General features: G+C 37.4%; 1 protein-coding gene across 1 annotated transcript in view; it reads left to right on the forward strand.

The window, feature by feature from the left end:
• Positions 1–11,086, forward strand: part of RSF1 (remodeling and spacing factor 1) — a 210,480-nt gene that overhangs the window by 193,722 nt on the left and 5,672 nt on the right. Inside the window, exons 12-14 of the mRNA XM_007940900.2 lie at positions 311–378; positions 1,474–1,681; positions 3,683–3,900. Of these exons, the coding sequence (XP_007939091.1) occupies positions 311–378; positions 1,474–1,681; positions 3,683–3,900 (494 nt within the window). The remainder of the gene's footprint in view (positions 1–310; positions 379–1,473; positions 1,682–3,682; positions 3,901–11,086) is intronic.

An 11,086-nucleotide genomic window follows, 5' to 3' on the forward strand; every position in this document is an offset into this window, starting at 1 on the left:
TGTTTTGTTCTGCTGTGCACGGGGTTGCTATGAGTTAGAAACGACTCGACAACACCTAACAACAACAACAACACACTATATGGCCCTTTTAAGAAAATTTTGCTGGCCCCTGTTATACATGATCTTTAAAAACAAACAAACAAACAACAGCTTACAGACTGAATACTGATTTACAAAACCTTATTTTACAAAAGAAAAATTGAGTTGATATGGTCAAGTCACAGTTCAAAAGTGCCAAGCAGTTTATGTCCAGATCCTCCTAACCAATACATCATGATAGGCTCTAACATGAACATTATGTGTATTTTAGATTTGATGAGTTTGATGAAGCAATTGATGAAGCTATAGAAGATGATATCAAAGAGGCTGATGGAGGAGGTAGGTGGTGATCATTTTCCTTGGGTCATATAACTTTGCTAACAAGGTGATTCAGAGGTCCTGATTGGTGGACAGATGTTTTGTATTCTTCTTCCCAATGTACATTACAAGTACTGTTAATATTGTCTCTGATCCAGAATCATCTGCAAACATGTTTGTGTATAGACTCAGATCTTACTAATTATTTTAAAGGTAGTTTTGTTTTATGATCTGTTGTCAAACTTAAATGTTCCTCCATAGGTGAAAATCTCTGATTCCAAATAGAAAATCAAGTGAAACTGAGTAGCTGTTCTCTACTATTTTTTTGGATCAGTACTACAAAGCCTTGAAATTTTTAGGTAATCATAATCTAAATGATTGCTTTAAATTACCTTTTTAAAAATCAGTTCTTAATTTTATAATCTTTGATAGGTGATGTTAAAATAGAAATCGAAGATAATAAAAGATTTTACATAATCAATTACCAGTACTCCAGTGTGTATGTAGCATATCGTTTCTATTTTGTTTTCATAAATAATCTGGGAAAGATTAATAGTAAGTAGGTTGTAGTACAGCTGAAGATGTCAGTAGATATGTGCCTCATTTATATCTTTGTTGCCAAATTCTTGTTTATTTTCTGTACTACAAATAGTTAAAAAAAAAAAAAAAAAAAAAGTGTTGACTTCTTTCTAAAAGTATGTCCAAAAGATAATTTAAGAAAAAAAATTCTCCATTGACTGCTAATTAATACGGAGTTTCTTTTTCAGATGATGAAATTAGTTTTGTTGATTCTTCTGGAATTAGTAGTAATAGTTGAACAACTTGTGGATATAATAAAAATCTCTGAATTGTGTATTTAACAAGGGTAAATATTAGGATACATGAATTACCTGAATTAAAAACAAAGAATTTCTACATAGTGAATTTTCAGTAGGCTAAATTGAATGCTAAAATGCTCTTGATGAGAACTTTACCTGATTTGTGAATAAACTTCATATATGTAGGAAGAAATTATTAAATCAAATGAAGAGCTGCTAAACAGGGAATAATGACAGTTTCTAGAAATGAAAGGAAATCTTTTAATAAAAGTGTCGTTTCTCTGTCTTTCTAATTCAGGAGTTGGCCGAGGAAAAGATATCTCCACCATCACAGGTCACCGTGGAAAAGATATCTCTACTATTTTAGATGAAGAAAGAAAAGAAAATAAACGACCCCAGAGGGCTGCTGCTGCTCGACGTAAGAAACGCCGGCGATTAAATGATCTGGACAGTGACAGCAACCTGGATGAGGAAGAGAGTGAGGATGAGTTCAAGATCAGTGATGGGTATGTGTTAGCCAGTAGACCTTTTTCCCTAGATGCAAGCTTACATAGGACTAGCAGAGAGAGGCTTGGCTGTGCTCTGATGGGCTGGGCCTTTTGTTGTGTGCACAAATAGGCAACCTCTTTACTTTCACAATATTTAAAGCAGATTTAAGAATGCTGATTTTGGTCCATTTTGGATTAAAATAGAAAATTGGTTTATGGATGGTTGTCTAATACTCAAAACTGTGTTTAAATGTGATTAACTGCATTTGAACCTTCATTTGTTAAGAGACCTTTTCTGTGTCTTTCTACTACTTTCTGAACTAGAAAGTTGAAACATCATCCACGTTCATGGGGATTTCCCAATCAAGCGTGAGAAATAGACAAGTAATTAGATTCACAACTCTTCTTTTGTGACCCATCCAAACCAAACTCCCTGCTGTCGAGTTGGATCCAACTCATAGTGACACCTCCTTGGATTTCAGAGGTGGTATCACTACAGAAGTAGATTACCCAGTCTTACTTCTGAGGAGTGGCTGGTGGGTTTGAACTGCCAGGCTTCTGGTTAGCAGTCCAATCCCTTAGACATTATACCACAAAAGCTCCTAGAGGTTAGAATTGGGACAAAGTCTGTCATGTTAGGAAAAGCTTCCCTGCAGACTGTTGTTGTTGTTGTTATGTGCTGTGGAATTGGACCCGACTCATAATTACCCCTCCTTGGGTTTCGAGGCGGTATCACTACAGAAGTAGATTGCCCCATCTTCCTTCCAAGGAGTGGCTGGTGGGTTTGAACCGCCAGCCTTCTGGTTAGCAGTCAAGTGCCTTAGGCACTACGCTACCAGAGTATTGAAATAATACTGCACAGTTTTTCCTGTCAGATTGTTGTTGGAAGAAACAATTGTATAAACCAAACAATGTCCCATTGCATGATTGTTACTAAAATATAATAAAGCATAAATCAGAGTAATCAGGAGGTGACGTCAGCACAATCTGGGGAGATCTGGGAAAGTTTCACAGTGGAATTAAAGCTTGATCTAAAATTTGAAGAATGAATAATTGGACAGGTTGATGAGTTTTTGATTTGGGGCAGGATGAGGAAAGAAGGCTTTTCCAAACAGAGACGTCCCATGTCCAAAGCAGCAACATAAAGCATTATAGAATATTTGGTAAACTCCTATTGACTCCGGATAACAAAAAATTGTGAATGAAGTAGAGTGCCATACTAGAGATGTAGTCAAGAGATATTAAAAAAAGGAAAAGAATTTGATTATGGGATGTTTTGTTTTTCATGCCTAGGATTTAGACTTTATTCTGAAGATAAGAAAACCACCAAAAGGTTTTAAGCATGAGACTAATGTGAGATTTATATTTCAGAGAGATTTATCCTGGAATTCATTTGAAGGAAATATTGAGGGAAAATGTGACTAGAGATTAGACTGTTTGGGGAGTTGCTATCAGTGTTTTGAGTAGGAGATGAGAATCATCTGAAGAGAGAGGAATCAGGTTTAAAGGATCATATTTTTCAGAGAGTGACCCAGGAGGAATTGTTGTTGTTGTTGTTTGTGTCGTTGACTTGTGTCCGACTCATAACGACCCCTCCTTCAGTTTCTGAGGCAATATCACTACTACGGAAGTAGATTGCCCATTCTTCCTTCTGAGGAGTGGCTGGTAGGTTTGAACCACCAGCCTTCTGGTTAACAGTCAAGTAACTTAGGCACTATGCTACCAGAGCTCCCCAGGAGGAATTAGTAATTGATTAAATGTGGGAAATGAGAAGAAATTAGGATAAATACCAGCTTGTCCGTTGAGTTACAGAGGAAGACAGAAGAGTGATGTAGGTTGGGGAAAATAATTCATTTTCAGACAGGTTGATTTTAAGGTACTTGAGGGACATCCCAAGAGGCCAAAGCTATTTATGAACAAAAATCTCTGTCAGTCTATCTTCAAACTCTCCCTAAAATAAAGGTAGGTTGCAAAACATTTTTCTATTTTAACAGGGAACTTGATCTTTCTCTTGGATAGATCTCAAGATGAGTTTGTTGTGTCTGATGAAAATCCAGATGAAAGTGAAGAAGATCCACCATCTAATGACAGCGACACTGATTTCTGTAGCCGTAGACTGAGGCGACACCCCTCCCGGCCAATGAGGCAAAGCAGGCGTTTGCGGAGAAAGACCCCAAAGAAAAAGTACTCTGATGATGATGAAGAAGAGGAATCTGAAGAGAATAGTAGAGACTCAGGTAAAAATAACTTGTATCTGCATTACACCAACTCAGTAAATTCTAAAAATAAAATTCAGTTCAATTGTAATATGTAAGTTTTCTGATAAAATGTTTTGAGTTTCCTATTCTTATGACCTACCAATAACTAAATTTTTTCAGATAAAGCACACTTAAGAAAATATGTGTAGACATGTTAACATCCTATCAAATTTGTTTAGAATTATAATTCCTTTTGGTGCCAAGTATTTCCATGCTTAGTCTTTATGGTGTTTCTTAGGAATCATTCTCAGTCAGCTAAGAGCATTTTTCTAAAACATCCAGCCATTATATAAAGAAGGATCACTAATTATCTTTAATAATTAGACTGCCAATAGTGATGCAGTGGTTTCTATAAATAAATAGTAGTGGAGGTTATCATAGCTTGCCTTTATCACAATTAACAGAGTAGTGAGGGCACAACAGCTGACTAAGCAGATCAAAGTGTTTCATGGTATTGGCATATTGGCAGCTATCTAGTTACTAGCAAAATACCACAGACATAAGTAATACATCCCCAACTCTGGCCAGCCATGTAGTTTCTTTCTTTTATTTATTTATTTTCTAAACCTTTTGGAAGTGAGTTGGACAAAGTTGTTTTTTAAATGTTTTATTTCTTTATTTCCTAAGAACAAGGATATTCTCTCATATAACCACAGTATATTTATTAAAATCAGAAAATGTTATATTGGTATAACACTGTTATCCAATCGTTAGTACACACTGAAATTTAATCATGTCCCAATATTGTCCCTTATATGTAATTTTTTTCCCAAGATTAACACATTGCATTTATATATGTCTCTGTATTCTCCTTTACTCTGGAACATTCCTCAAATTTAACTATTCTTGACACTTTGACATTTTTGAAGAATAAAATAGTTACTTTGTAGAATATACCTCAGCGTCAGATTTTGTTTCCTTATAATTAGATTCAGGCTAGGCATTTTTGGCTGGAATATCACAGAAGTAATATTGTACCCTCCAGGGCTCTTCACTGTACTATTTTTCCCTGTGTAGTTAATAAGTAATTTGTAAGATGATACTTTGAGACTAAGCAAATATCCTGTTCCTCAGCAGATGTTTCACCCACTAATTTTAACATCTGATAATATGAGTCGGGGCCGACTCGATGGCAAATAACAACAACAATGATTTGCTAGGTCCATGTTTTTTCATACTTATTACTTGCTGGTGTACCATAAGGAAGAGCTTTCCCCTCTATTTCTATCTGTCTATATACCTATCAATCAGTGTGCTCATGTATTCTTAAATCAATGCATATAATCCATTACCATCACTATTTTGGCTGTTATTTCCAGCTTTGGCTAGAGGGAGACCCTTCAAACAGTTGACTAGTCATTTTAAAATCCATGAAATTACATTAAAGAAAAAAACAAGATGTGAGAAGACAGTGACATTAGTTAGCACTGTTGAAAAATAGCTACGACACAATGCCGTAGTCTGACTATAAGTTCTTTAATGATCAGACATGACAAGAGCTGTGCTATCTAGCAGATTTTCATTCCACATAGAGAAAAACATAAAACCTGGAATTCTGTACTTCTTTGGAACAATTTCCATCAGTTTTCTGTGGCTAGAGCATTTCATCTGTAATACATTATGAAATTATGACTGGGGCTACAGGTAGGAATAGCATATTGTCAGGAGGCAGAATAGAAATGTTCCACCAAGAAGGGCAGCTATGAAGGCTCTGGAGCTGACCTGGTAGCTCTAGGTTAGTTGCTATTAAAAATTATTTCTAAAATATGTAAAATTTCATTTTATGAAGGAAGCATAACCATGATACCAAAACCAGGCAAAGACACCACTAAAAATGAAAACTACAGACAGATATTTCATGAGTATAGATGCAAAATTCTTCAACAAAATCTTATAAAGCCGAAAGACTCCTACAGTATATTAAAAAAAATACTCCTACATCATGACCAAGTGGGATTCATACCAGATATGGAAGGATGGTTCAACATTAGAAAAGCAATCAGTGTAATCCATCACATACGTAAAATAAAAAGAAACACATGATGAAATCAATTGATGCAAGAAAGGCAGTTGATAAAATCCAACACCTATTCCTGTTAAAATTCTCAGAAAAATGGGAATACAAGGGAAATTCCTCGATATAATAAAGGTCATATATACAAAACCAACAACCAACATCATTCTCACTGCATAGAGACTGGAACCATTCCCCTTGCAAATGGGCACCAGATGAGGATGTCCTCTTTCACCACTTCTCTTCAACATTGTATTGGAAGTCCTAGCCAGGGCAATAAGGTAAGAAACAGAAATCAAAGACATCCAAAATTTGTAAGGAAAAACTAAAACTATCCCTAGTTGCAGATGATATGAAAACCCAAGAGACTCAGCAAGAAAACTACTGGAACGAATTGAAAGATTTAGTATAGTGACAGGATACAAGATCAACTTATAAAAATCAGTTGGATTCCTCTACACCAGGAAAGAGATCTCTGAAAAGAAAATAAGGAAATCAATACCATTTACAACAGCTACCTTAAAAGATAAGATACTTAAGAATAAATCTTACCAGGAACACAAAAGACCTATTCAAAGAAAACTACAAAACACTACTTCAAGAAACTATAAGAGAGCTACATAAATCAAAGAACACACCATGCTCATGGATAGGAAGATTGAACACTGTGAGAATGTCAAAGCAATGTATACATTCAATGCAATCCTGATCCTAATTCCATCAGCATTCTTTAAAGACATGGAAAAACGAATCACTAATTTTATATGGAAAGGAAAGAGACCTCGGATAAGTAAAACACTACTGAAGAAGAACAAAGTAGGAGGTCTCACACTCCCAGACCTCAAAACCTATTATACAGCCACAGTAGTCAAAACAGCCTGGTATTGGTACAATGACAGATACATAGACCAGTGGAACAGAGTTGAGAACCTAGAAATAGATCCATCCACCTGTAGTCAGGTGATCTTTGACAAAAGGCCCAAATCCATTAAATGGGGAAGAGATAGTCTCTTTCACAAAAGGTACTGGCAAAAGTGGTTATCCATGTGCAGAAAAATGAGACGAGATCCATACCTCACACCATATACAAAAACTAACGCCAGGTGGATCAATATAAGATCCATCAGTCATATAAGATGGATCACTTAAATGTACAACCTAAAGCTATAAAGTACATCAAAGAGAAAAATAGAGGCAAACTTAGGGGGCCTAATTTATGGTATAAATAGACTATCAAGCATAACCCAAAATGTACCAAAAGCAGAAGATAAACTAGATGTTGGACCTTCTAAAAATTAACTTTTTTTTTTTTTTTTAATTGTGATTTGGGTGAAGATTTACAGAGCAAATTCACTTTCCATACAGCAGTTCACATATACTTTGTCTCATGACATCGACCACAGTTTACCACAATGCAACAGCTCCCCTCTCACTTCCTCCCCATAGTTACCTCTTCCCAGTGTCCATCCCTCCATGCACTCCTGCCCCCTGAGCTGTCTCCCTGTGCATAAGCAGCCCTTCTTTCTCCCATGATTGTTCTCTCCAAGGAGTGTGTCTCCTTGAGGTAAATGTTCAACTCATACGCCTGTTATTTGTTTGTCTGGACACCACAGGTTTCAATTCCAGATCTGAAGGGAAGCTAGGGGCCATAGTCTCAGCAGTTCCACCAGGCTCTATCAGACCAGCAAATCTGGTCCACCCCACACCCCCTTTTAAAAATTAAATTCTTATGTGCTTCCAAAACCTTCTGTAAAAGAGTGAAAAGAGAACCTACAGACTGGGAAAAAATATTCAGCAATGACAAATCTGATGAGGGACTTAACTCTAAAATTTATGGAAAACTCCAACACCTCGACGTCAAAAAGACAAACAATCCAATTAAAAAATGGGCAGAAGACATGAACAGACTTTTACCAAAGATTTTCAAGTAGCCAACAAATACAGGAAGAAATGTTCATGATCATTACTATTGTTGTTGTTGTCAGGTGCCGTTGAGTCCTCTCTGACTCATAGCAACCCTGCATACAACAGAATGAAACACTGCCCAGTCCTGTACCAGCCTCATAATGCTTGCCATACTTGAGCCCATCATTGCAGCTACTGTATCCATCCATTTCATAAAGGGTCTTCCCCTTTTGCACTGACCCACAACTTTACCAAGCATGATATGCCTTCTGACAACATGACTAAAGTAGGTGAGCTGGAGTCTGGACATTCTCGCTTCTAAGGAGCATTCTGGTTTCACTTCTTCCAGGACATACTTGTTCATTCTTTTGGTAGTCCATGGTGCTTTCAGTATTCATCACCAACATCACGACTCAAAAGCATCGACTCTTCTTCAGTCTTCCTCTTTGTTGTCCAATTTTCACATGCATATGAGGTGATTGAAAACACCATGGCACTTTAATCTTCAAGGAGACATCTTTGCTCTTTAGGACTTTAAAGAGGTCTTCTGCAGCAGATTTGCCCAGTATAATACTTTGTCTGATTTCTTGACTGCTGCTTCCATTGGTGTTGATTGTGGAACCATGAAATATGAAATCTTTGACAACTTCAATCTTTTCTCCATTTATCGTGCTGCTTCTTACTGGTCCAGTTGTTGTGAGGATTTTTTTTTTTTTTTTTTATGTTGAGATGAAATCCATACTGAAGACTTTAATCTTCATCAGTAAGTGCTTCAAGTCATCTTCACTTTCAGCAAGCAAGGTTGTGTCGTCTGCATATGGCAGGTTGTTAATGAGTCCTCCTGCAATCCTGATGCTGCCTTTTTCTTCATATAGTCCAACTTCTCAGACTATTTGCTCAGCATACAGATTGAATAAGTATGGTGAAAGGATCCAACCCTGACACCCTCCCTTCCTGATTTTAAACCATGCAGTGTCCCTTTGTTCTGTTTGAACGACCACCACTTGTTCCCGGTCATCTATATAGAGGTTCTTCATGAGCACAATTAAGTGTTCTGGAATTTGCATCCTTCTCAGTGTTATCCGTAATTTGTTGTGATCCATACAGTTGAATGCCTTTGCATTGTCAGTAAAACACAAGTAAATGTCTTTCTGGTATTCATCATTACCACTGGAGAGATGCAAATCAAAAGAAACAATGAGATACCGTCTCAGGCCCAGCCCAGCAATATAGCAAAGTTCAGCAAGACAGAAGATAACAAGTGCTGGTGAGGATATGGAGAGATTGGGGTGGTCATACACTGTTGGTGAGACTATAGAAATCAGTATGGTGATTCCTTAAAAAGTTGGAAATAGAAATACCATTTGATCCCAGCAATCCTATTACTAGGTATATGTTCTAAAGAAGTGAGAGCCAGGACACAAATAGATAAATGCACACCCATGTTTGTCGCAGGTGTATTCACAATAGTAAAGAGATGGAAACAACTTTATTTAATACCAATCAAGGAACAGATAACCAAACTGTGGTACATGCACTCAATGGAATACTATGCAACACTAAAGAATAACGTAGAATAACACGAAACACCACATAACGTGGATAAACTTGGAGGACATTATGCTGAGTGAAATAAGTCAATCACAGAAGGGCAAATATTGTATTAGTCCACCATTTTAAAAAGTTAAGGAAAGGGAAGACTTCCGGTAAGTGGAGGAATAGGCAGACAGGCGACACAGACACTCTTCAACAAAGAAAAGAAAAACCAATTGACAGACATACAGATGATAATCCTGAGCCCTGAGCTTTGAAAGGAACTATGTAGAAGTGGATTAGGCACCAATTAGTGGAAAAACCTGAACAAAAACAGTGAGTACAGAGACAGGCGGAGCTGTGGACTGTCAGCTACTCTGACGAGACCAACAGCCTGGATATTCCAGGTGGTGCTGGGACCTGACAATTGACCTGAATATCAGGCCCAGTAATCAAGAGCTGCAGGGACAACTGCTCTGGTGGCCTATGACTAGGAAGGGAAACAGCAAGGAAGGAGACAGCCTGAGCTGTGGACATTCTGCTGTCCACAGGGCACAGCCATTTTGATTGTTTACACATGGCAGCCATTTTGGATATTTAAAGTCACTGAGGGTGCAGCCATTTTGAATGTTTACAGGTGGCAGCCATTTTTTATTTTAAAGTGACCGAGGGCGCAGCCACTTTGAATGTTTACAAGTGGCAGCCATTTTGGATTTTAAAGTGATAGCATTCATTCAGATTCCAGGGACCTGTGAATAGGCTCTGTTTGCCAGGGACAGCAAAGACATACACGAGGCTGACAACAGGAAAGGAGACAGACAGGTGGTGAGTGTATAAATGCTGTCAACTAGTGATCAGAGGAGCACAGCCCAGTACCCTGCCTGTATAGATAACATACAAACAAAACGAAGAAAACGAAAATTGTGGGCAAGTCACTCCAACATATAATCACCAATTAAATATAAACACAAAACATCACAATGCCTCGGAGACAACAGAGCATCACAGTCCACGTGAAGAAGCAAGATAAAGCAGGAGAAACAAGGGACCAGGCTACAGAACCAAAATACATCCCTGAGGAAGACGCCGCATTGGAACTCCCTGATAAAGAATTCAAAAGTATTATATTTATGTATCTTCAAAGGATTGAGAGACAGACCAAGAAGAAAACAGACAAAACCCTAGAAGAATTTTGGAAGAAAATAACAAGAACAAAATGACAAAATAAATGAAAAATTGGAAGTGATTCTCAATGTACAGATAGAAATCCAGAAGATGAATACTAAATTGTCAGAAATAGATAACACATTGAAAGGGCAAAGGAGTAGAATGGATGCAATGGAAGATAGAATTAATGAGATTGAAGACAAATACCTGAATACTCCTTTGGAAAGGGATCAATCAGAAAAAAGATAAAAACAAAATGAAGAAAGCCTCAGGTTCATGTGGGATACCATCTAAAGGAATAACCTATGTGTCATTGGAATCCCAGAACAGGAAGAGAAAAATGAAACCACTGAGAAAATTGTTCAAGATTTGTTGGAGGAGAACTTCCCTGATATGTTGAAAGATGAGAATATATCCATTAGAGAAGTCCAACGAACCCCAAACAGGATAGACCCCAAAAGAAAAACACCAAGACATATCATCATCAAACTCACCAAAACCAAAGACAAGGAAAGAATCTTGACAGCCACACGGGAAAAACAAAAA

This window comes from Orycteropus afer, unplaced genomic scaffold (assembly GCF_000298275.1).
Source record: "Orycteropus afer afer isolate SDZICR_OR568_19922 unplaced genomic scaffold, OryAfe1.0 scaffold00074, whole genome shotgun sequence".
In the NCBI taxonomy this organism is placed as follows: Eukaryota; Metazoa; Chordata; class Mammalia; order Tubulidentata; family Orycteropodidae; genus Orycteropus; species Orycteropus afer.